Below are 27,231 nucleotides of genomic sequence, written 5' to 3'. Positions count from 1 at the left end.
GGAGAATTTTCTGCGAATAATGGGTAGATATGTTTCACAGAGAAATCCACGAATATGGGGGTTTACTGTAGATACATTGTTTGTAGGATGTCAACAGGATAAGCTGACCAGCCATTGCCAGAGAGCTTTTCTGTATTCTAGTCAGTGCTTTTCCTTGGGTTGTTACTGCAGTTAGATTGTTGGTTTTCCTTCTCTTGCAAGTGTAAAATGTTTGATCTACAGTAATTGTAGTGTTTTACTGTAATGGTTATGTTTATGAAGTATTAAATAAAGATATTGTTATAATTTTTTACCTTTTCCAGCCATGGGAATGGGCTTGTGTGTGGCATTCATTGCATTTGTACGTTTACCAAGTTTAAAGGTCTCCACACTCTTGTTAACGGGTCTTCTTGTGTATGATGTGTTTTGGGTTTTCTTCTCATCCTACCTGTTCAATGCCAATGTAATGGTAAAGGTGAGTAGTTTCCATTGTCTGTTTTCAATGTATTTTTAATAAAAGTCTGAGTCTCTGTTGAGTTAATGAAAATTATGTTGATCAGTAAGAAATTACTATACAGTAGATAGTATTGCCTCACATCTGACAATGTGATAGAGAATAGTTGCATCTTCTTTTTAATTGACTAAAAGATGATGGCCCAAAAAGGGCATTGTTTCTTAGTCTATTTTGTAATACTGTACATTGATTCCTAATGCGATAGTATGGTTATACCAATGAAAGCCTTCTTGCACTCTACTTATAATTATTATTATAAATTAATTTAATGAGGTAGATGAAAAAGTTGGACTGCTAAAGAGGAATAGATCAAAGGAAATGGATGAAAAGTAAAAGGTAGAAAGTAATTCAGCTGGGGATGAGGAGATGCTCCAAAGAACCATTAGTACCATTTACAGTGTGCCATACAAAGAAACACCTTCAAGTGGTACTTCCCAAATGTGGAGTACATTCAGATAGTTCAGAAGTTTATTGTTTATCTCGGGTCAAACAACCAATGACAGTATTTTTAAGAATTTCTGGATTATTACTGTTAAGTCAGTTAAGTGGTACCAATTAACCATAAAGTTAATATGATAAGAAAGTAAATTGTGGAGGGTGAAAATGTCTTTGACACCATAGCCACTTTTCCAATATATATTACACATCTCCAAATTCAAGAAAATACCCTATACTATCTGTGCTGAAAGTTTTTCAGGTGACAAATCCTTTGAAGGGTAAACCCAACACTGCGTTGAAAAAGTAAATTCAGATACATATTACTAAATGTGAAATAAATTATTGGATTCCTTCAAAAAAGTAAGTTCATTAGATGATCTACCTTTTATTTGGAGCTAAAAATGCCAAGAATGGTCTCGAGAGAATTTTTCCTGTTTCCAAAGTACATGCCAGCCCATTTGTTAGTGTAATGTTATTATGTGATTGTAAAAAATAAATAAAGTAACAAAGCATACAACAGAGAAAGCTTAAGTATAACAAAATCCATTGGCTTGTCAATAAGGAGATATTTCCAGTTCAGTAGATGTACACAGTACAGTATATTAAGTTTGCAGTCAACAGTTTTTTTTTTTTTTTCCCTATGGTCCCATGCCAAGAAACTTATTGACAAGTTATAATTCATCATATTTTTAGACCACTGAAAGGAAAAATAAGCACAAATCATATTTTTAGACCACTAAAAGAAAAAATAAAAAACAAATATTTTTGTAGACCACTAACAATGCTACAAGGTAGAAAAATATTAGAAAGTTGGTTTTAGAAAATTTAAGAAAAAAATAAGAAGCTTCAGGAATGTATAAAATATTTTATTGAATATAAACGGATCATTAAGAAAAATGCAAGTTTTTAAAATGTAATGTGAAGTATACAATAGCTTATTGTATTTTTTCAGTCTACTGTATTCTTTTATTCCATATACAGTGCAGCACCTTCATTGTATAAAAAAAAATTGGTGTAAAGCACTTCACTTTCAAAACTCATGCTTAGAGGCTTTTGTACATCAGATATGGATTTCAGCAATGTAAACTTCTGATGGCTAGCAGATATAAATAACTATTTCTATTCCCTATGTTGAAATAAGCATTATTGTATTAAGTTTTGATGTTTAATCTGTCGATTATATTTTTATCTCTTGTCCCAGGTACATTGAATGTACTTATATTTTCCATATCACATTGTATTTTTGGGTTGTATTTAAATTCAGGAACAAAAAAATTAGAGATAACCTTTATATTAGGATCTTGAGTGCTTGGATATTTCCCAGAAACTTTTAGTGCTTATGGTAGTGTAAATGTGGTGGACTGTCACAAGTGTCTAGAATATAATACATATGAAGTAAATGAGGAAAACTGATTGTATTCTAGATGAGGCAAAATTATTTTTTTCTTCCAATTTAGCAGCTGGGAACTGTCATTTTTGAAGGACCAGAGGATATTTTTGAAGTTCAAGGGGAAAAGCTTTTAAGTACTGAAAAAAAAAAAAGTCTTCAGCAAAACAGTAATTAATAAATTCCATGTGGAATAATTAGTTTTTATTTAGTTTCAAGGGGAGAAAATACTTTTACTCAGTTTTATAAAGAGAAAAATACTTTCTTTGGCTTTACAGAGTTTATGTTTAAAACAATTATAATTATAGTTCAAAAAATATGCCTTGAAGATAAAATAGCTCTCTGCTAATACATGCCAAAAGATTTTGGTTCTTTTTTATAAATAACTAGAAAATACATATAAAAAAGGTCCACTCTACCACTTGAGGGTCAGGGTAAGGTTACCCCTTAAAATACGCCATTCTCTGCTTAGTGGATAATTTTCCCAGGTACCAGGTAATCTATAGTTTTTGCTTTCTTACGAAATATTGGTTTTTAATAGTTCATATTAATATTTTTTGAAGCCTAGCAGTTTTTATGTAAACAGGATATTTGCTGTCTTGCTAACTATCATTACTCTTCCATGGTTTTACAGTCCCTTTTAAAAGTAATTATGTTAGTCAAACCAAGAAAATCCTTACCTTTCCTGTTTTATTCTTGAGTAAACTATAAGTTTATTAAGGCCTCATTGTAAATTTTAATCTGTTAACAAGAGTTTTCTTGTGTTTATTTTTTGTATTAATTACATTTCCTTAATACTTTACACAGTTTTGTAGTCTTAGTTTGTGTAGTAAAATCTTATGTTCAATTATTTTCAGGTTGCCACCCGTCCAGCAGAAAACCCTGTCGGAGTGATGGCACGTAAACTTCATCTTGGTAGTGTGGGACGAGAGGCACCTAAGTTGTCTCTGCCTGGCAAACTCGTCTTCCCATCCATGCACAACACTGGCCATTTTTCAATGCTTGGCTTGGGAGATATCGTAAGTTTATTCAAATTTGTTTTGGGATAGGAGATTTTCTGTAAATTGAGTCCGACAATTTGAGTGATTTGTATGGTTATTAGTAATTTGTATTAAACCTGTCGTATTGGGTTTTCACTATCTTAAATTGGAATTTCAAAAAAAAGTTTTTTCATTTACAAATGCAAAATCCTAATACTGTACTAACATATGCTTTATCTTTGGGTGATGGAGATGGCAAAGCATTCCAAATTCATGGAACTACTAGTGGGGTATCAGTGTTTGTTACTGAGTAAGCTGCCACTTTGGAGAAAGCTTCATTAGTTTGTACTTTAACTTATTAGTTTGTACTTTAACTTATGTTAAAGTACAAACTTTAACACAAGTTTTTCTAACAACTGATCTCTTTCTATATTTCCCATTATCTTCTGTTACTTCTTTTGAATGAACAACATATTCTTTGGAAGCTTGAATTTCAAGTCAGTGGCCCTTGTGGGCTTGTTCCATATGAATAGGGTTCTTCTGATTAATAATAATAAACTTAATTTGGCAGCATAATAATTTAGATGGTTCTCAATATCTTTAATGTATACTTTATTTTGTTTTACTTTCAGTAAGAAATCCAAAAATTGTGTCAATAGCACAATATAGTGCTCCACCTGTGTTTCATTGTCTGTAGTACAGTAATGATAGATTAGTTATCAATAGTGTCTAAATAGTAATTTTGATGTCTTAATAGAGCAAAGTATCGGTGATTTGTTTTTCATCTTCATTCTAGATTAATATCCTTGCTTTCTAGACATATAGAAAATGTTATGTATTTTCTTCAACAAAAATATTTCATTTAAGATCCACCAGAAAGTGAAATCTTGAGCATTATGTTCCTTATATTATATTCTGTCGGCTGTGCTTATATTTTGTTCTTTTCTACTGTACTGAAATGGTCCCTGGAAAGAGGGACAACGCTCAAAAGATCCCTGTCTCACTGTAATTGTAATCTTCATAAATATTATTTTAACATGCTAAGTTGAGCGGTGTCAGGCAGGCACATTTGCTGGCATAATTTTCCTTCAAATCATCTGACTTTGAGCAAAGTAGTCAATATCTATAGCAAAACTAAAGTTGCACATTTATCACATTGTTAAAGTACAGCATCTTTCATGCTGAAAATATTAAGGAAAAGTTTTTCCCTGCCTAAAACTTCTCCCAACCTACTCCAATAAAAACTAAATTATTAGAGTTAAATTACATTCTTGATATAAAGTTTTCCTTTAAAGACAGTTTAGATGCAACAATGTTGTAGGCTGATCTTGGAAAACTTGGCTATTGGCTTTTTTTTTTTAGTAGTATAACTCCTCTAATAACAGATAATTTATGTATCACTAAAGGAATAAATATATCTGTTTACAATACTGAAACATTTGGCTCATGTAACAAGATTGAGCACCTTTTGCTGCCTTTGTTGGTGACAAAAGAAGCCAGTTTTTTTGGTAAACTTCCTCTCATCCTACTACATTGGTTGCCTTAGTTGAACAGTGTAGAGTGGTTCATGATATTGATTACTGGGTGAGACAAGCAAGTAAGTGGTGACCAAGGTTCTCTCTAACCTTATTTCTCCATAGACATTGTAGATTGGTTTATGATATTGACTGCTGGGTCTGACACAAGCAAGTAAGCAATGACCCAGGTTCTTTCCAATCTTATTTCTCCATAGTCATGACGGCTCCATAGGTCTTAGAACCTTTGGACCCATTCCCGTTTCCAGAGAGCATTGTTAAGCAGGTCTTAGATACTACCAGGGCAGAAATTGTCTGCAGTGGCAGCATGATGTCATCCAGAAGATAACAGTCAACATTCAGCTGAAGAACTGATGGCCAGGACTATCTCTTCCAACGGTTAGGCAACAGAGGAAGCCAGGCACAATGTATATGAGATCTTCTCCTCTTACCCAAAGTGGGTCAGCTTCAGCAAGGAGGCAGTGGTTGGCCATTAGGACTAAGAAAGGTGGAAGGGTTATGGCGATGTCCCATGGAAAGTGGGGTATATGAAATTTAGGAAGGTCTCTCTTGCCGAAAGATCTTCCACAAGTGTAGGCTTGTCTCTAGAGGTACTAGAGATTTTGCCACGATATAAGTATTAAGGGATGAATAGCAGAATGATTAAGAGTTAAGTCATTGACACAACTTTCTGGGGACAAGCCCCCATTATTGTCCCAGTCAGTAGACTTAAGGATATACAGCTGTAGCTTTCCAGAAATTCCAGGCTTTAGACAGAGGGTCATTACTGGAAAAAAAGGCAATTGGAAATGAGGTCAGCATATTTGCAGAGTTTGCTCCAGGAAGGCACAGGGAGAATTATGCCCAACTAATCATCTATGGGCATGCAGGTGGTAAATTTACTTCTAATCAGCTTGAACTACAAACTTCTGTATTGTCCAATTCAGCAAGCCAACAGCTTGGGAGAAGGATGAAGTGTTACATCCATGGAATGCCCTTGATGTTTGTCTTTCTGTTTGGCTTCATGAGGCATGTATTGGAAAAGCATGTAGCTTCAGGTAACAGAAGATGATTTTTATATCTACCTTGTGGTCACAGCAAGAGTGGCCTACTGTTATGATGGTTTGGTGGCAAACAATCCCAGGAGTCACCCGACCTGGAAGGATCCCAAAGTACTGTAAAGTACTTTGTAGCTCAACGAACATTTAATGAACCTAGAATAGATTCAACTTAATCACCAAGTGGCATATTTGGGCACTAGTAATTTGTATAAATGTGCATTTTCAAATAACCAGATATTAACACAATTTCCGGAGCAAAACCTGGGGATTAGAGAACTCTTGGGTAGACCAGAGTGTAAAGAGGAAGATGGCTGACATACGCTGTTGTCATATCTGTGTGAATGGGATGTAGAGAGCTGAGGCAGTCACTGTAGGACAGGAGATAGGCCCACCCCTATCACTGTGCCAACAAGCACTACTCTGGCCGAGACCAAGTATAAGAGAATTCTTTGTAATTAGTTGGTCTGTCTTATGGAGCCTGGGGGATTATAAGAGTGTAACTCCTTTGAGGACAGACAACAGCTACCAAAAATAGGTTTCTCCTACATCAAAACCCATTTTATAAGGTGTTCCTATAAATTCTTTGTATGTTTAAAACCAATTTATGGTGGTTGGTTGAATAGTTACAAAGGTTCCTGAAGCAAAACCAAGAAAAGTTGTTGAATGTGAACTAATTTTTTACATAAAAAATTTAATTATGCACTTGGAATTGTTTGTGTTTTCAATTGAAGTTCCTGTACAGGCAAATCTAGGGTCTCAATAAGGGTTTGAACTAAAAAAATGCACTATTCTGATACCTTGTAATTTTGTTACACAAATTTTTCTACTAGGCAATTAGTTTTTTTTTTTTTTTTTTTGTAGTCATGTTTTTATTGTTATACAGTATTTTAGTTAGACTGTAGCATGTTTACTTGAATTGTAATTTCATTTAATTTTAGTAATTAAATTATTTTTTCCCTAGGTAATGCCAGGCCTACTTTTGTGTTTTGTGCTGCGGTATGATGCGTATAAAAAAGCTCAGCTTTTATCAGCAGAAGCTGGAGTTCCACCACCACCTTCAAACCTGAATAAAATAAGGTTAGTTAAAATTTATAGTACAGTAATATTGCTTGAATAGCAGTTTTGTTTTGCAGATTTCACCAAATGTAATCAAAAATATATATAAAAAAAAAAATCTAATTTCAGTAACAAAAATTTTACTTGATGGCACACCCATAATATAACTCAGTTGATGAGAAGAAAAAGTTAGTGTGTAACTACAGTATCACAGCCAGTCATGCAGTCTAGCCATTTGTGTGTAAGTCATTCTCTCATCTTGCCATGTCCTTAATTTTGTGAGAAGTGTCTTCCCAAAAAACAAAGGCAAGGTAAAAGTTACAGTAAGCCTCCCAAGCCAAAAAGGGCACACAATATGCTTAGTTTAAGTGATAAAGTGAACATTCTAGATTTGATGAAGGGCGATGCATCTTTGGCTAAAGTTCTGCAGTGTTATGGGAAAGATGAATAAAGCACTTGCACAGTTTGAGATAAAAGGCCGTGCAACAAACCTAATTTCAGTACAACAGCAAGGTAATGCACTTTCAAAGACGAGACATGGTAAGGAAGAGTATTCATATTGATAGTAACATGTTACTTGAGAAAGCACTAAGCATGCATAAATGTTTCTCAGCAGAACTTGAAGAGAGGAGAAAAGGTTGGAAAAGCATGGTTTTACAGCTTTACAAAATGTTACCAACTTAGAAATTTGAAAATAACCAGAGAATTGGCATCAGCTGATGCTGAAGTGGCATCAGCATTCCTAGATGAGGTGAGACATTCATAAATTAATTAGAACAAATTTAACTTTGGCAAAACTGGATTGTTTTGAAGATTGTACATTTTGTACATCAGCAAAAATGCTAAGCAGGCCAAAGGATATAAGGCTTTGAAACATTGCTTGTCACGGGTATTGTGTGTTAGTGCTGCTGGATACAATTAAACCTGGCTTAGTGCACTATGCTAGTAATCCCAAGACCACTGAAAAAGAAAAGATCTTCCCGTATTTTGGCACCAAAAGAAGGCTTGGATGACAGCATTATCTTCATTGAGTAATTTAGGTGTTATTTTGTCTTAAAAGTTAAAAAATGCTTTAAGGAGAAAGGGTTGCTATTCAAAGCTCTCTTCATCACTGACAATGCTCCAGGCCATCCTGAATCAGTAATGTTTGTAGCTGAATTGTCGAAGTGTATTTTTTCCCCCCAGATACTATGTTACTGATTCAGCCTTTTTATTGGGGATGACAAAATGTATTAAGGCTGCATTTCAGAAGATTCAAGCTGCCAGAAACATGAACCCAGAGAAAGATGCTGTGGGCTTTTGGAATAAATTCACCACAGCTGGTGCTATTGTAGTTATCAAGGGAGCCGTGGATTTGGTTAAAACCCAAGACAATAAATACTTGCTGGAAGCCCCTAAGGAGTGAGGCAGTCAGTGATTTCAACAGGTTTCCCACATTTGATGGTGAAGTGAAGCACATTCTTGCAGTTGCCAAGGAACTTGGAGGTGAAGGTTTATCTGATATAAGAATGACTTCTTGAGGGCCACAGGGAGACTGATTGATGAAGATCTTGAAGAGCAGGTAAAATATGATGAATCAGAATTGCCAGTTTGAACTTTGGAAAAGTTCTCAAGCATATTTTCCAAAGCCCAGAAGTTGAAAGCTTTGATTAATGAACTTGTACCTTCAATGGAAGATGCCATTCATTACACCTATGCATTATGATCATCCTACAACATCTGAAGGACGGTTTTGAAATTTTCAAGTAGGAAAGGAAACAGCTTCCTGTAACAATTCTTTTAAAAAGTGACTAAACTTCCCAAATCTACTTTGGAAGATCTGCAACCCTCAACATCTTCACCCCCTTACATCATATTTTGTTAGCCTTTATCTAAAGCTTATGTGTTGCCTAAACCTTCATGAACTTCACCATCTGTTGCAAGACCTTTACCAAGGCATTAAGGTGTGCTGTCTGAATCTCAGTTCCAATCCTGATGACTCATGTTGTCTGAACATAAGAAAACAATAATTAATCTTCATCTCTCTGCAGTGTCATTCATCACAAGTCACTTCACTAATATTGTAAATAACGTCATAATTTCATCAATTCATCTGAACCATGAACATGAGCACATCAGCCAAGATTTGGGGTTTAGGTGGGTTTTAGGGAGATAAATAATTTTCATATCTTAGGGCTACTTTTTTCTTTTTCAGATTCTGTACTGTTTTCATTGTTTATTGCACAATGACTTGCTTACAATAAAGGAAATAATATTTTGTAAAAGACTAAGAAAAATTTACAATACCCTTAATCAGCTTTTATATTAGTTTTTAAGGAATAACTGTATATGTTTAACCACAGTGGATGGTATTTTTCTTGTGTTCTGTAGGTACAATGTTAGAATTTGCACACAGTGTTGTATAGCATTCTATTGAATGTGCAGTCCATAAAAGAAATGCCTTTATCAAAATAAGTTTTCATATACAATAGTGTAAGGGATCATTTATAGAATAAGAGTATATATGTTTATAAGTTTTGGGAGGTAGAAACAGCTGTTTTTGGTATGTAGTCTTTATCAAATTTGGCTAAATAACTGTTTTTCTTAAAAGCTTTGTATATACATTTCCATCCCAATATGTTGGTGAGCAGTATTAATGTGTACTTTAAAACAACAGCAGTTTTTGTGACAGTAATGTACTGTATGGGGTAAGTTAGGGATGGTCAGACTTGCTGTATGTATATGTAAATTTGATTAATTTTAGAATACTGAACTGCATTTTTTGACAGTGGCAGCTCTGTGGAACCATTTTCTTGTGGATGCAAAGAGCCTACTGTAGAGATTTTCTCTCTCCAAAAGTAACTACTAGCAAAAAATACTGAAGTTAATGGCTTTAGTTAGTAGTGTAGATTTTTGTATACAGCTGCCATAATTTTTTTCTACAATATTTCTTATTGTAAAATGCTTTTTTCAGTTACTTCCATTGCTCCTTAATTGGATATTTCCTGGGACTCTTAACTGCGACAGTCTCATCAGAGGTGTTTAAAGCTGCCCAACCTGCATTGTTGTATCTTGTTCCATTCACATTACTTCCTCTCCTAACTATGGCATACCTCAAGGTAAAGTTTCTGTTAAATGCAGTTTGAAAAATATAGCTCTATGAATTACTTATGTAACAGCTAAAGATAAAGTACTCTATTAAATACTGTAGACCATGATAAGGTATTATTGAAGCCCTGCAGTAGATAGTTTATGGGTATTTAAGGTATTAGTGAAGCCCTGCAGTAGATAGTTTATGGGTACTTAAAGTACTAAAGTAATACCTTTTGCAACTTGAAGTCAAAGAAAAAAAAACTGAAGTTGTAAATACAGTATTCATGAAAAATAGCATTACAAGTCATGCACACCGCAAAGTTGGGGTAAGGAAGAGGTTAGAATAGCTGATATCAAGATGATAGGACAAAGACTGGTAGAAAGATCATGAAAAATATACATATATATAAAAAAGAGGCAAAGATGAAGACCTAGAAATGTTGGGAATTCACAGATTGGCCAAAAGGCAAAAAAGAGCTAAGAAAACTAATTTTGTATCCAGCCTTACAAAGGAAAACTTAAGTAAAATCATAAAAAAAAAGTGACCTTTTGAAAAAAAAATTACTCAAGATTTTTGAAAGTTATTTTTTTGTTACAAACATACAATCTGCATGGATCAAATACAGTACAGTATATAGTCTTCTGCATGTGTTAGTCCATATTACTTTTTTCCTCTGCGGTTCATTTTTTCAAATAATAATTGAGAATTTTTCAAAATTAATTTAAAAATATCTTACACAAAGTTAAGAAGGTGTAGGCCTGCTCTTTTTAGTAACTACCTTTCATTGGCATGAAATACTTAGTTTGAATAGTAAGTATTTAAGGTTTACATTACTCCATGAAATATTACGATTTAAATTTGAAAACTTGTCATCTATCCCTCTGTAATTCTCTTATTTATTTTCAGGGCGACTTACGGAGAATGTGGAGTGAACCTTTCATCATTCAGTCGCCAAGTAAAAATTTAGACGTGTGACTTAGGATCACATGTAGCATGTAGGCATAAGTGTGGTTAGTGTACATTCGTAGTGAAGAAAAACTATATATATAAAAACAAGTCATAGCAACCTAAAAAGCTTCTGGATTCTTGGCTGTGCGTCTTGCCGTTATTGTGATGGAATTGACAAAGTATTATCAATAGAAGCTTAAATACTGTAACCTAGTACTTTTGTACAGAAGAGACAACACAGTATACAGTAATGTATATGTCTGAAATATAGTTGCTCTAGTAAAGTGAGTAGTGCTGAAGTACCATAGAACTGGGACTTACTTATATCCTATACTTCCATTGCCTTTTTAAACACAGTAAACTTGTGTTTTGTGTTTATACAACAATAAAAAAAAAATGTCCTCCTAGTACCAAGTAGCTTAGCTGATGCCAGGTATTCTGCAGGGTTTAATTGCCGTGTAAAATGTAAACCACTCGTATTTCTTTAGTTTTTTTACTGTAGAAAAAGGTTTATATATTTTTATTTGAAAGATGAGATTTGATTTAAGAAAAGTTAGATAAGCCGAGCAGTTGAAGTGTGAAAAAGTACTTGTTAAATATTTCTGTGCTTTACTGTAGATCCTAGTTGCTTGCATTTTGTGTAAGCGCACAATCACAAGGTCCTACAGGATAAGTTCTTGTCTACTGTGTTGTAGGTACTATTCATGTGATGGTCATAAATAACTTTGTGATGCCACTGGAACAAGTGATGCTCTTCAGTCAAGTTAGCAAATAACATAAAGGCACCACTCATTATGTTAGTAATCTGTGTCATTGAGGCAGCTGAATTTAGATGCCGTTTCTTGTGGACACCACAAGAATTCTTAAGTTTGTGATGAAGGTTGTGTCATTGTTCCTCAAAGTTTTGGATGAAATGGAGAAATGATTGAATTCATGCCAGTTGAAAAATTCTTTTAGATTTTAAGCTGATGCATTTCCTTCAGTTACAATACAAAAAGCCCATTTCTATATTCTGTACTGTTAATCTTATTTTTTTATCCAAGAATACAGCAATTATTAGATTATTTTTATAAACTGTGATGCTTCTTAGACAAACGTACAATGTTATTAAAAGCTAAATTTGGCCCCAAAATGTTTGGTATTCTCTTTCCATTGCTTTTTGGTTATCATTATAGAGGTTATATTGATGGGTCAGTTAAGACATATGTGTCTTGCTAATTTTTGAAATTTTGGTTTGACTTTCTCTAGTAAATAATTTTCAAAGGGTTTTACTCATTAGTTGATGTGCAACTGGTTTCCTAATGTGTCATAGGTAGATGCAACATAATTGGTCATTAGGGATGACCATATCTGACAGAAAATGGGTAAAAAGTTCGGTGTAAATATTGGCAGAATCATCCACTTTGCTTAAAGGTACCCTTGACCAAAGACATTTCTTCTGCAGGACAAAGTTTGACATAGGAAATTTCAGTAAGAATTACAATAAAAGTACATTACTGTAATAAGGTTTAGCAGTTAACATTTTCTCTATAACCTCCCCCTGCTTTTGTCACATTCAAAGATGGTTCAGCAAAGGAAACAAAAAATTGTAGGTAACACTTTACAATATATTTTAAGTGCAAAATATACTTGAATGGGTAAATTTGAAAAAATTTGAATGTTTGTCATTTGGTAGTTGAATATTAAGAATATTAAGCATTTTAAGAATGTTTCCTGCAAAACTAAGTTTTGGCAAATCTGTAATAACTGCAATGTTTTTCAAAGTGTTTGTCCATGGAGCAACTTCTAAATCAGATGGTATAGTATTCTCTCTTCTTAAAACTGCTAGATATGATGTATGTGCTTTAGCCACCCAATTAAAAAAAAAATTGAAAAAAGGAATGTTCTCATAGTGAGTTGCTGTGTTCTGGGTAAAAGAAAGCTATGTGCATAATTACCATTGAGATTATGAAGTACACTTACTTGAACATTTTTTACTACTGTATTGATATTAGTTTTTTCATCTTGATTTATGCCAGCTTTATTTATTTTGTGGTTTTAAGCTGCTAAAATCCTCATTTGTATGATCTTGCATATTCCTGTACAAGAAACATTCATTTTCTACAATGATGTAGTTTATATGACAGTATTTCTTTTGTTTTTCAGACAAATAATTGTCCAGTAGAGTTCCATTCATGCACTCATGTTAATTGTAACCGTTTGGTATAAAAAAAATGTTTGGGTATTCTTTTTTTAGTTTTGCAATATCTTTGAATTTGTGAGGCTGGCAAGACCAGTATGTATGGAAAATCAAGTGTTAGAAGTTTTACGAATGCTTATGAGATTGAAATAAGGTAGGAAAAAGGTATGTATCTTATATCTGAAGAGGCAGGCACAGCACAAAGTAGTAACAGCATGTGAAAGTGCTAGCTTTTCTATGAAGATTAGCGAGCAGTTTGCAGGGGATAGGAGTATTTTGTTTTGATACTGTTGTTTTGTAATTGCAGCATATACTGTTTCATGTATCACTTTAGATTTATATAGAAAGCATTGTAGGATCCTAATTAGTAAAAAGTTAGTTATTTATTCTTGTAATTTTTAAAGAAGTTGAACTGATTTCAGTCAATGACAATCATACCATCATTATGAATACTGTACATTTACAAAAAAAAAAAAGAAAAAGAAAACCTAACTTGAGGGTGTATTTTCATGTACTGTATTTTATATAATGCTTTCAGGAAATTATAAGGAATTATGTTTCTTAAAATAGCTGTTCATTGAATCAGGAGATGAAGCTTCATAATATAAATGCCGTCGCTTCTTGCTCTAAAATTCTACGCCTACAGATTTCAATTTTTTTTTTATTTCTCGTAAAGCTTCTATATAAAATTTCAGTTCTGTGTTTGATAGGCTACAGGGTTAGCTTTTGAGAATATTGTATTAATTTTTCATTCAGGAAAATGTGCCGTTCTCAGAACATCTTTATGGTCTTACTAAGGGAAGTGAGTTTGGTTACTTATTGTCTGAAATAGTAGTGGTAACATAATCAGGTATTGCACTATATTCTTCTCAGAACACCTTGCAGTTTTGTTTAGTTTGATGTTTAGAACTGTCATTACAGCATAGAAATCTAAATATGTTATTGCCAAGAAGGACATCGCTATCTTTTCAACTTCTTTATTATTACAGAAAGAACATATGGCTGAATCAGGCCTAGTTTATAAAAGAGAAACCTTAATTTTCAAGCATCATAGCCACACACATCATGATTGTATACATGTTGTGATCGTTAATTATGAAAGATTTTTTATGATTATTTTTCATATTGTTTGTAGTGTGTAATGCTAGTCCATGAAAGGAGCTACGACCAGGGTCACGTTGGGACATTGCACTTAGCTGTGCTGTTGGATTTACAATTTGGTAATAACCACTGATATTACACAAAGAAATATCCATTGGTAATAACCACTGATATTAAACAATGAAATATCCAAACTAAAATTTGCTGCATTTGAAAGATACATTGGAATTTTAAAAAAATTTTAAGTGATAATTATGGTTTTGAATCCAGTTGTTTGAAAGGAAAGTAAGAACTGCTTTGGTAATTAGTCTCCAGTATTATAAATCTACAATTCATATTTTATGAAAGCTTATTAAACCCTATGAGATTTTTTGGTGGGATCCATAACTCATCTGTGGTATAACACTCCATCCTCACTCACCACTTATGTGCATAAGAGATAATTTTTTTCATCATTTGCTATAAATTTTTTTTATGATAGGTTTTTAAATTATTCGTCTCTTGGAATGCTGGGTTTTTTACTCCATTTAAAGACATACAAGTGTTTAAAAATTGAAAACCAAATTATACCGTTAGAATGGTGCATTGATTATCGCCAAGAACAGAAATACTTTACTTTTCATACAAAAATAGAGATTTATAAATGTTTCTACCATGAAATGTATGATAAACGTACTTTTCAATGATAGTTATATTAAAGTATTGCTATTTATGCCAGCTACAGCATATAAGAAATGCAAGGAAAAATAAGTTTAAGATTTTTTATGTTCTGTTTTGCACTAGCTCACTGGTAATTCTTTGAACAGGAGATAAACTACTCTCCTGATATCATACCAATGGGACTCAATGCCAAAATATATTTATAGTACAATGGAATCTCAGTTGATAAAATTTGTGTGACATCACTGGAATCTCACAGGGTTAAGTTTAGAATATTTCTCAATGAATACAAAATTTAAGAAAACTAAAATGCAAATTTACTGAATGTGGAGACTTGTTGTTCACCTTTAATTTGAAATTCAACATCACACTTGAGTGCATTGTGTTAACATTGGCTTTTCAGTTCTGCAATGAATCTCACACATCATTTTATTGTAATGAGATTTTGTAATATTTGTCATTCAGTACAACACTTGTCATTACCATTCATACCCATTTCAATAAAAAAAAGGAGATATCTTTTTAGTCTTTTACGTGGAATAAATCTTTACTTTGATTTGTATTTTCTAAGTTTTTTTAACCTTATTTGCCATTGTGAATTTCTATTTTCACTTGTACAGTATACCAGAACCTATAGGGTTTAGAGATGGTGATAATTGACATGAATGATTCCTCTTACATTTTAGCTTATATATATACTTTCTCTCCCTACATTAAATAACGAAAACATGCTGCTTTGAAATTTTCTGTTGAAAGGAGTCTGGCATTTAAAAGCATTTAACTGAGAAGTTGGGGACTGAAGTCCTTCTCCAAGCAGGCTTGGCTTCTTTTGTACATTTGCAATGTTGCTAGCTGGGTAAGTTATTCAACAGTAGTCCTGTAGTAATGGCAAAAGAGAATATCCCACACTCTTTTACTCAGTACTTGTTCATAAAAGAACTAATCTACATGGTTTGTCAGGTATGATTATTAAACCAGAGTAAAAAAAAAAAAGTCCTAAAGAAATGTCTAATCTCAACCTAGCACAACACTGGAACAGCATATTTGCAATGAAGTATACTGAGCAGATTTGGAAAATTGGAGAAATTAGGACAACTGCCCGGGTGGTAAAGATTACTGATATGATTATTGTCAAGACCGAGATGGTATGGTACTGTGGTAAGGATGAGGAGAAAAGGGCTTGGTTGGAACCTTTGAGAGGTAGAAGATTGAAAAGTAGCGAAAGAAGGATTAGATAGTAAGGTAAAGTGAATGGCAATTTGAAGAAGGTTCAGGGGAGGAAGATGCTTTATATAGAAGTAGCTGCAGGTGCAATTCTCTGTGATCAAGAGAATCAGGTCTCGTACCTTGAGTGGGACACTTGTGAGACCTCTTACTTGCAAAGCTGCTATATAGTTATTCTTTGGAATAAGTGATTCACTGTATGGAAGGTCAAGCTGGGTAAGGGGATCATTGGGCTCATTACCACTGAAGTACGAGAGGTCAAATGTTTATACAGTAATGGTTTGAGTCTTTGCAACAAGTCCTTGATAATGATGAAGTACTATGTGGAATCACTTCTTAGAATTCTTCCTTTACAGGTGCATCTCATTTAACATTTACTGGGTAAAGCTCCTGCATGAAGAATTTCCCCTAGATTGTGATGAGGGATTAGGGTACCAAGGGGGTAAAAAATCATGGCTAGGAATGATACTGCTCCCAGGTTCATGAGGACCTCTCTTGGGTGTTGCAAGGTCGAACTGTGGGATGTTTACCTTGAGATCCCGTCATATTCCACATCATCCTGAGTAACGTCAACATTCCGATCCAACAGAACTCTTGCTTTTGTCGAAGGTGGGACGCTAATGGCCCATTCCCTTAAAAGCATATTAGCTTGAGTTTCCTTTATACATGGGCCATCCTTCATTAAGGCTTTTGCACGACTGTATGCCTTCAGAAAGCTGTCTAGATAGAAGCAGGGTTAAAGGGCTACGCCATCGTGTTAGGTGTTGTTCTGGCAAAACTGAAAGGTTTGGTTCAATAAGAAGGGCAAGAAATCAATGAACATGACCACTTAAATTGGAATACCTTTGGATTCCCCCAAGTTGGAGGACATGAACCACAGGAAACAGGTGAATTTCTCAAGGTCCTCCTTAATGCTGGTTTATAGAAATGTCTTGGAAATATCTGCCACCATGATACAGTAACCTGCCCTAAATAATAGGTAGGCACCAAAGTTATCTGCTGGTTTATGGCTGGTGTAGGGGCAGTCATTTATTTAGTTTCTCCTTGGTACAACCCCAGCTGGCATTAAAAACCACCCACACTGAAGTTGTAGCATGTTCAGGTACTTTGTTTGCTACAGTATTTGGGTGTGAAGTCTATTTCTAAGGTACCTATAGTCAAAGAGACTGGGCAGTAACCACAATGTCATTAAAAAGCCATGTTAGATAGGTAAATGACAAAGGGATGGCCTCATTCTCTGGGCATCTTACTGTGCTTCCTTGATGATTCTGGAAGCCTGTAGCTAGTGATTAAGTGAAGAAAGAGGAAGCTTTGATGGAACTGCCAAATAATGGGGTTGTTTGAGTAAAGATGCTCCGTTGGGGAGACAAGTAACATGCATCACTAGCAGCAGCAGGTCTGGAAACCATCCTTTCTTGGCCACCCAGGCACAATGATTGAGAATCATGTATGAATTCACAGCCCCTCTTAGCTTGTTGAAAACTTTCTGAATTAAAGCAATTCCAGGAAAAGCATGAGTCCAGACAGGACCAGTCCCATAAGAAGGCATCTACCACCCATGCCAGTGGATCCTTGTATGGGGAACAGTAAAGGGGATGCTTGTGGTTCCAGCCTGTGGCAAAGAGATTAACAGTTGGAGTCCTCTGCAGTTTCCAAAGCCTTTTGCAAATGTCCAGGTGAACAGACCACTCCGTTAGTAAAATTGGAGAATTAAAGAGATGTTTCTAGCTTCTACCCACCATAACAGTTCCCTAATTAACATAAAAAGACACCTCTCAATAGGTGCCTCCCTGTTGCTTAACCCTTCAGGGATGGGCTCAATATATATCAAACACACACCCAGACCGGGCAGACTTTAAGGTTGGCCAATAAGAAAAAACACAAAGACATGCAAATGCACATGGTGTAAGAAAAAAAATTCTTACAAAATTTTCCCCATGCTCCATGGGAAGTTGAAAGTGACTATTTACAACCCTGTGTCCTCTTCTACAAGAAACTTGTAAAAATATGTTAATTTTTACCAAGTTATGCATGTTTTTTCTAATAATTTATTTTATTTTGTAAAATTATAATTACAACTCGCACAATATCATAACAGATAAGAACCAAAATCAGTAACAAATTCTGAGTATATTTGTTGTAAAATATTTACGTGATTTACCGAGATGGGAGATGCAGTAACTTTTTTGTGAGGTATACATGTTTTTTCTAATATTTCTTTGCACTTTTCTTTGCAAAATTACAATTATAGCCGACATACTATCATAAAAGATAATAACTAAAACCAACAGCAATCCCAGAGTATATTTAAGAAAAAATACATAAAAAGATGTCCTGGAGCTGCAGAGAGGTAGTACATTCCCCTCTGAAATCTCAAGGCATACTGATCAATATATCTCCCATGCTGAGCTATTATAGCTGCCATACGTCATTTACAGACCATCTTTCCCACTAAATTCATCCAAACCAAATGGTGCATAATATTAATACTCAAATGAGTTATCCCGTCCATCACTCAAAACCTGTTATAGATACTCATATGATGCTTCCCATCCATTAAGGGTTAATGTAACAGAGGGATGTTATGTTGTCGGAATAAATGGCTACGGTCTCATTGGAGACTATACTCTCCAATTGCAAGAGACCCTTCTAAACTGCCAACAACTCCTGGCAATTGATGTGTAGCAAACTTTCCTTCTGTGATCATGATCCTACCACTTGATAGTTTCCTAGCGTTGCCCTCAATCTATTACAGAAGCGTCAAAATATAACTAGAGGTCTGGGCTGCCGACTTCCACAGAAGTTCATTTTTAGATAAAACTGTAAGGGTTCCATCCTGAGACAAGCCCTTATTACAAATTTCTTCAGAGGGGCCATATGCCCCATAAGAAAGAGCCACTTCCTGGCTGGTAAAGGAGAGGGTTTGAAAGCTTTTGTAACTTTTTTATAAAATCAAAAAGAATTCACTATTGAATATTATTGTGGACCTGATATACAGCATATCCCATTATCGATCTACATGAGAAAGACCTACTAAAGGCTTTAATGCCAGAAATTCTTTGAGAATTATAAGTTGTCAACTCATGTCATTGTCAGAGAAGCTTAAAAACTTGAAGTCAATTCAGTCCCTAAGTATCTTATCATATGGGCAGGTGTTAGACACAATATTGGGAAATTTAACAGAACTCATAGGACTGATGCCAGTTTGAGGAGGAATTCTTGGCCCTCAAGATCTCTTCCATGGAGTCACATGATTAACCAATCGTTGAGATAGAGAATCACACTTCTTCTGAGAATGTGAGCTGATTTCCCTATAGGTGCCATAACTTGAGTGAATACCTGTGGTGCTGTACTCAGGCTGAAGCACAGAGCCTAGAACTGATAAACTTTGCCCTCAAACAAAAGCCTGTGGAACTTTCTGGATGACGAATGGATTGGGACATGAAAGTAAGTGGCTTTCATGTCTAAGGAGCTGCTAGGACCATGCTAGGTAGTTACATAAAAAAGGGGAGTAGGCTTGACAAATGATTGAGCTTGACTATGTCTAAGACTGGTCTCCAGCCCCCTAAAGTTTTGGGGACCAAAAAAAAAAAAAAGATTGTAAAAGCCCGAGTTCTTGCTGTCTACTATCTCTATCACTTGATTAACACTGGAGAGGTTACTTCTTCCCAAAGCAGTCGAAGTTTCCCTGGATCATAAAGATATGAAGGGAATTGGAGACAAGGACAAGGGAGGAAGAGAATTAAATTCCCCTTCCTCAATACCTTCACCACCCACAACTGAGTTGCTTCCAACACTTCCAAAGGTGACAGTCTTCCAGAATGCTTGTGGTATCTAGAGGCATTTGAGTTACCTTGAAAGGTCTCAGCCTTAGAAGTCACTTAGTTGTACTGATGTATCTTAAATCTTGTGAGGAGGAGGAGGAGGAGGAGGAGGAGGAGGAGGAGGAGGAGGAGGAGGAGGAGGAGGAGGAGGAGGAGGAGGAGGAGGAGGAGGAGGAGGAGGAGGAGGAGGAGGAGGAGGAGGAGGAGGACCTCTTCTAAGATTTTTGCTAAAATCTCAAGAGTTAAGGAGACCTTTAAAAGGACAATAAAAATTGATAGCTTTTTGCTGTTCAGAGACCAAAGGAACAAGATAAGAGCAAAGCTGCCCACGCTTCTTAAATACCAACTGGTGAAAAAATGTAGCTCAGAGTTCAGAAGACCTTTAAGAGGACAATAAATAAGATAGTTTTTTGCTGTTCAGAGACCAAAGGAACAAGATAAGAGCAAAGCTGCCCACACTTCTTAAATACCAAATGGTGAAAAAATGTAGAGTCTATCGAAGAACAGTTAAGACAGGTAAGAAAATCAACATCTAAAGACTTGTTTTCCGGCCAAATTTCCAATATTTTAAAAATACATCAGTAAAAAGCTGCAATTGTCCTGTGTAAGAAAGAAAGCATTTCAATAATTCGAAAGAGTCCTATAATCTGTTTCCCCCAGAACCCCAAACTACTTTGCCTGATGAAACTTTCTCTTCTTAGTAATGTAAGGTCAAATAAAGGAAAAATAATGCAAATCTTCAATCTGAGACAAAATCAATCCTAAGAGGACATATCTCTATCCGACAACTCTCGTAAGGGCGTGTGCAGAGTACGGGACAGGAACCCTAAACGAGAGTCACGTGCTACCCAGGGAACAGTTCCCTGGAACAGCAAGACCGATGAAGCTTCTCATTCGTAGCTAAAACTTGACTGAGGAGAAGGAAGCTACGTCAGATAGAAGACTAAGCTGCAAGGGCCTAAGTCGAGAAGAAGTTCCGTCAACGACATCAACCAGCAAAGACGGATCCAGTCCCTGGGACAGTGTTGCAGAGGACTTCAAGAGATATCCAGCTGTATCCGTTGCCGTTCAGCGAGAAAGCCTGTGCTTGCAAGGAAAGCTGGAAGGTCTCCCAGTCCTGAACACACAGGGATGTACTGCCTGAAGAACTGCTTCTTGTGTAGCTGCTACAGGAGGTTGGATCAAGCAGAACTCTTCTCGATGCCTCAGCTATCAGGTCGGGTGAAAGGCGAAGTCTTCCAGCATTTGTCTGTAACTTGGGGTGAGCAATGCTTGTGAGCCCCTAGTGAAACAGACAAATACGGAGGGGAAAAAAGTAGATATCAAACTTTTTCCCAAAAAGACAGCATGCCTCACCGTAGCGGCCTGGGTCTGGTATGAAGGAGTGAGAAATCTACCAACTTGTTGTGCAAGGAGGCAACAGAAAGACAGTAGGGATCTCTCATCGAGCAGTCTCTTCATGAATCTTCGTGAAGAAAAGAGTGAGCAGCATGTTCTGTACCGATCACTCAAACCCGAGGCCAAGCTCGCCTACCAATACATCCCCACCGGGAATGCATCTGGTTAATTGAGCTGTCGAGTATGCTACAGAACACTTGAGTACCTGCAAATGTCGACAGGTGAAATAGGAGGAAAAAATTATTACCTCCTTTGTCAACAAATGCCACTACTGTGATTTTGTTGTTCAACGAAACCACTGAGTGTCACAAAACTCATCCTGAATTCTCAGATGGCCAAAAGGCTGCCCTGAGCCCAGGATGGTGATGAGAAGGTACTAATCGTCTTGGTCACACACCTTCAAGACAAAGTCTTACCGGTGAGCACCTATTCCTCAATCAATGAATTCGTAAGCAGACATACGATGTGAGGGGAATATGCAAGTATATTCGAAGGTTCCTTCAATCAAGCATTAGCCTAACTCTTTCCTCATACTTCGAAGAGGGAAGAGGGATGGAGGAATGGAAGCAGACCTCCATTCTCCACCATGGGGAAGCTTCTGCAAGATGACAGGATACCAAGACAATTAGCTCTAGCTGGGCTGGCATTTCCCAAATCGGGAGCACGGGAGAGGAAGCGGGATGGAAGTTCGATGAAAAGAATTGCCGAGACCTAAGGGAAATAGATACTTCTCCTGAAGGAATCCATTCCCAGGTCTTATTACTGTCGCTGCAGTTCCAGAGACTCGATAAGTATCATTTCATCCAGGCATCAGCAGTAGGAGAACTTCTTCCCAGTCGATACTTCTTTCTCTCTTCCCTTCTTCCCTCCTTCCTATGGAAAAGAGGGTGGAAAGAGAGACAGTTATGTGCACTTTCCTAGAAGGGAAGAAGAGGGCTATGTATTCCGCAATCTTCTTCCGAAGGTCTTGGCCACTGTCCAAAGGACAAGGCAGTGCCCTGTTACGAACCTTGATTACTGAGGTATCTGACAAATCTCTGAAAGAGAAAGGCAGAACCAAGTAAAGGTTTGTTCTTAAGGGTTGAGCCAACTCAGGACTTACGAAACCGGAGATCCTGGGACAAAGTCCTTCTTCTTAGCACCAGAATTGCCCACAGAACTGCAGTCGGCAAGACCCTCCGAGGCAAGAAGAATTCGTACTCTGTCAAAGCAGGGGAGAAGCTTGTTGTCTCGACCTGAATGAACTCCTTCTCCGGAAAAAAAGAATTAAGCAAGGACTGTGGCAGCCCCCGACACTCTCGGAAAAGAGAACAGGTAAGGAGAAAGAGTACCCCTACCTATCCTGCCAGTAAGACCAGCAAGAGAGGTGGACCGTGAGCGATAATCAACTGAAGGAGATTACTGCCGCACAGGGGAAGGATAGCGCTTGTGCTGTGTCAAAGCACTTTCCTGGGAAGAGCAGAAAGTTCACTCGAACAGAGCTGAGAACCCGATTTGGAAGAACTGAGTGGGGGCCGAGCCGTGTGCACCGAACCGAGCCGATCACGCGAATGCAATCCAGGGGTGGTATGCGGTGGACTGGGAGGCAGGTGGGCTGAGCCGAGCCAAGTCGAGTCGAGTCAAGTCGAGCCAAGCAGAGCCAGTCTCACAAGAGCGACTAGGGGCTGGGCAGGGTGAGCAAGCCGAGCTGATCGCGTGAACACAATCGGAACTGGACAGGGCGGAACTCATGTGCCGTGAACTATTGCTAGTTTCCAGAACTCTAAACTCCTTTGAGGCCGAAGCCCCTTGAGAAGAAGGTTCAAGGGGAAATTCTGTGTTTGCTATCCTGCATGCTTGAACCCTAAGGCTCAAGACACGAAGATGAATCCTGGCCAAGCAACCAAAGCAGCTGGTAGGCAGTATCGAGACACCTGGCGTCTTGGCACCCAGACACCTGGTGTCTCAGCACCCAGACACCTGGCGTCTCGGCACCCAGACACCTGGCGTCTTGGCACCCAGACACCTGGCGTCTCGGCACCCAGACACCTGGGTGTCTCGGCACTTTCTCTCGTCCTGTGTCTCTCAGCAGGAGAGCGCTCATGATTCATATGATTCAAGTGACCCATGAGACTCCCGAAAATCGGGAGCGGCTGCTTTTGGTTTCCTAAGAAATCAAAAAGAGCCAAGCACAGAACCAGTCTTAGACGCAGACTTCTAAGACTGGCAACGAGGGCGTAGAGCGCTTCGCGGCTCCAGAAACGCCAGACCCCACAGGAGAATGCGAATCAGTTCCTGCCCGATGGAGGGAAGAGCCAAAGAGAGAACCTTGTCTCCCAGAAGAGAGTCAGTCCCTTGCAAGTCCCACAGGACTCCCAAAGGGAATCTCTTCCCTGCTTCTTCTGGTGTTTGAACCGATAGGATCGAGACACCAGACTGGGAGGAAGAGCTGAGACACCTGGGTGCCTCGGCCCTTTCTCTTGTATTGCTCCCGAACTGGGCCGGGGAGAGTACTTTCCAGACCAGATCGGGATACTTGATATTCCACCGAATCTTGGGCACTCGGAGCGGTTCGCAAATGAGCGCCTGAAGCAGTCCCCGTCTTAGAGGACTGGGAACAGGATCGCAAACCAAGCTCTGCGCGCCTGCGGCTCCTGAAACACAAAACCCAGGGGTATGCAAATCAGTTTCCTAACCCAAAGGTTGGGAAGAGCCAACAAGAGACCCACTGCCTCCTCGGAAGGAGGCAATCCCTAGACGTCCAAGGGCATCAAGGGGAAAGTAGCAGCCTTCCTCTCCTTTGCCCGACGGAGGTCTGTCCGGTTCCCGTGGACCCCTTCGAACCTCGGGAAAGGAAGGGAAGAGGCAGCAGAAGATGAAATCGAAGATAAGTTGAAGAAGACGTCGGCTACTTTCACAGGGCAGCTTCCTTCACCTTCACTTCGACATCTTCTACAGGATGGTGGACACGAAACATCATAACCTCCATGGCAGCTAGGCAGGAACACAACAAAAACAGCCCAGGACTCGACCACCAGGAGAAGCAGCAGGCACGATCAGCATAGCCAATGCAGAAGCTACGGAAGCGGTTCAGAAGCAGGAGCTACCACAACGGCCAGGAACGTCACTTCCACAGGGCGACTTTCTTCACCTTCACTCCCACATCTTCTACAGGATGGCGGACATCATAACCTCCATGGCAGCTAGGTAGGAAAGCAACGGAAGCGGCCCAGGAAACGACCACTAAGAGAAGCAGCAGGCATGATCAGGACAGCCGATGCAGGAGCTGCGGAAGCAGTTCGGAAGGCAGGAGCTACAGCAACAGCCAGAAATGTCACACGAACATCACCAGCAGCAACAGGAACAATCAGGACAGCTGCAGCAGGAGACCAGGAAGAGCCGCCCAGAGACTGTCGTCGAGTTGACAGAAGCATAACACAGGAAACAGCAGGAGCAGATGGACCACAGATACGCCAGAGGCAGTTAGTGCCATAGCACACATGAAGGCCAGCAATGACAGTGATCGATCCACATTAGCAAGAACAGAGTCGGAAAGATCCCAACGTGGTACTATGCCATTCCAACCAGGTACTGTGGTTGATCCCCAAGCAATACTAAATGAACATCGGGACCCCTTCATGCAAGATATCCCCTGAGATATCCAGCCAATTACTGCTATGCCTGCGATGCTCACTGTCAACCTGAAAGAAAAAGCAATGATGATTAGTAGAGGGAGACTCCTCTCGCTACGAGGAGAACTGCCCTATGCAGCGGGAGGAGGCCCCTTAGAAGCAGTCGCCCGACCGCCCACGCCACCCCATCTCGCGGTCTTCACCCGACAAGCAAGCGAAGAGGGCGAAGGAGAGAGATCTCTACTGAAGGAGATAAAGGAAGAACTTACAAGGAGAGAGAAGGAAAGAGGGGAGTCCACTAAAGGGACTCTGAAAGCGAAACTTGCCGACAACGCCCGCAACCTCCCCCGAACAACTCTCTATAACGCAAGCAGCGAAAACAACACTTAGCACAAGTAGGAAGGAAGCAGTCATGCCCTTGTACACGGAGGGCGGGAGCCCAAGAATGGAAGCGAACTCTTACATACCGATCAATGTAGGGGAGCGAAGATATTACGTCCCAACTAATATCTCTGAACTTACGGGGGAATGCCTTCAGTATCTACATATAGGGCTACTGGAAGAGAAGCATTACCACTCGGTTACACGCCTGTAAATATGCCCTTGGCCGTCAAACCCAAGACACAGATGCAGGGGAACAACGGCTTATGCAAGGTTATCACAAATCATGGGTTTGTATTAATCAATATCAAACACATGTAATATATACACAAAAATACATTAAGATCCCACTCGGATCATAAAGAGCTTAACGACAGTCAGGCAAAGAGATCCAAAACCACGTCTGCAATGCATGACGGCTGAAAGCAAACTGGAATGTTTACATCCGGGCAGGCAGGTATTCCCGCCTACCTGGCAGTAGTTACTGCCTAAACACCTTGCTCAAGAGTTTAACAGCCGTTTCCAGCCTACGCTGAAAGTAATTCCTAATGTAAAGGACCGACGGTTTGTATATCATGTTGGAACATACTATATTTTCAAGAACAAAATGCAAAAATGGTTTGAGGCTACAGTAAAATTTTACCAGACAATTTTAACCACTATTCCATTTTGGACTTTAAAATATCATCTTCCTATGTTCTAATGTGCACCTTTAAAACTTTTGACGTTCATTTTGTTGGCAAAAAGCCTAAATACTTTTGGAGATAGTGGACCCTACTTTTATATCAAACAATGCAAGGGACCACAGTAGGAAAGCAGGATTTTGAGGGGATAAAACAAAAAACAAGTGAAATACAAAGAACATCCCATTGAATGTTCTTAGACTATTCACCATAAGTTTAACTGCCTTTATGGAATGCCTCCAAACTAATATCATGCACTATGGTAGTGGCCTCCTACCAAAGTCAGGTTTGATGTGGTAGGTTAGGTCATTTACTAACAAAATGGTTGTCAGAATCACTCATATTAAAACATGAAAATTATATTTTCAATTCCAAATTTTGACAATGGTTTAAAGTAAATTACAGAATTTTCCTCTTAGTTAAAGTTAAGTATACCTTAGTTTAACCAGACCACTGCGCTGATTAACAGCTCTCCTAGGGCTGGCCCGAAGGATTAGATTTATTTTACGTGGGTAAGAACCAACTGGTTACCTAGCAACGGGACCTACAGCTTATTGTGGAATCCGAACCACATTATACCGAGAAATGAATTTCTATCATCAGAAATAAATTTCTCTAATTCTTCACTGGCCGGTCGGGGAATCGAACACGGGCCCAGCCGAGTGCTAGTCGAGAACGATACCAACCCGTCCACCGAGGAACTAAACTATTAGCCCGTTTGATATTGGAGTTTTTATGCTTTGATCATAAGTAGCCGATCTTAAGATAAGAAACTCATGCTCACACCCATTGCAAACTTACTTACTGAGAAAGCCTACTTAGGCTACAGGCTTTCTTCCGTCATTCATTGGAATGGGGCTGGTAGATACTGAACAGGTCAAAACACAGCAACCCTTGGTGTTGTATTTAAATTCAACAAAAAACAAAGGTCATAGGAAAATAATAGTTTTAAGCCCAAAATATCATAACGGTTTAAAGTTACATTTTACCCATCATTTTTTGGAACAACACTCAGACATCAAACATTAGGCCTATACTGCAGGCCTTAAAAGGACAGGCTTCAGATTATTTTAGGCTACCAACCTGAATCACTTTCCATTTGCATTTTGTCAAGTCTTGTTCGCAAAGTTTTGTTGAATTTCCTTATAATACTGCATTCTTGTGTAGAGCGTGTTATCTTTAGGCGACAAGGACACTTCTGCAATTGTGATTTAAATCAG

The 27,231-nt window shown here is 38.1% G+C and overlaps 1 protein-coding gene and 1 long non-coding RNA gene across 7 annotated transcripts in view; one reads left to right on the top strand and one right to left on the bottom strand.

Annotated features, from left to right (window-relative positions):
- The window catches only part of SppL (signal peptide peptidase-like protein), a 145,825-nt gene extending 130,373 nt beyond the window's left edge, over window positions 1-15,452 (top strand). For 5 of the 6 annotated variants that reach the window (XM_067122002.1, XM_067121998.1, XM_067122000.1 and 2 more), the window contains 5 exons: window positions 303-454; window positions 3,176-3,337; window positions 6,835-6,950; window positions 9,883-10,027; window positions 10,909-13,616. In XM_067122002.1, coding sequence (XP_066978103.1) covers window positions 303-454; window positions 3,176-3,337; window positions 6,835-6,950; window positions 9,883-10,027; window positions 10,909-10,977 — 644 coding nt within the window. In that variant the 3' untranslated portion in view covers window positions 10,978-13,616. Of the gene's footprint in view, window positions 1-302; window positions 455-3,175; window positions 3,338-6,834; window positions 6,951-9,882; window positions 10,028-10,908 lie in introns of all 6 variants that reach the window. The other variant, XM_067122003.1, reaches the window with a different exon arrangement.
- On the bottom strand, window positions 6,780-27,231 carry LOC136849077 (uncharacterized). The gene is made up of 2 exons (XR_010856231.1): window positions 27,095-27,231; window positions 6,780-6,936 (listed from the first exon to the last, which is right to left on the bottom strand). It is a non-coding gene; the product is annotated as an uncharacterized lncRNA (long non-coding RNA).

The sequence above is a fragment of the Macrobrachium rosenbergii genome, chromosome 20 (genome assembly GCF_040412425.1).
Source record: "Macrobrachium rosenbergii isolate ZJJX-2024 chromosome 20, ASM4041242v1, whole genome shotgun sequence".
In the NCBI taxonomy this organism is placed as follows: domain Eukaryota; kingdom Metazoa; phylum Arthropoda; class Malacostraca; order Decapoda; family Palaemonidae; genus Macrobrachium; species Macrobrachium rosenbergii.
The sequence above is the reverse complement of the archived record's forward strand: the minus strand, read 5'-3'. Positions and strand labels throughout refer to the sequence as shown.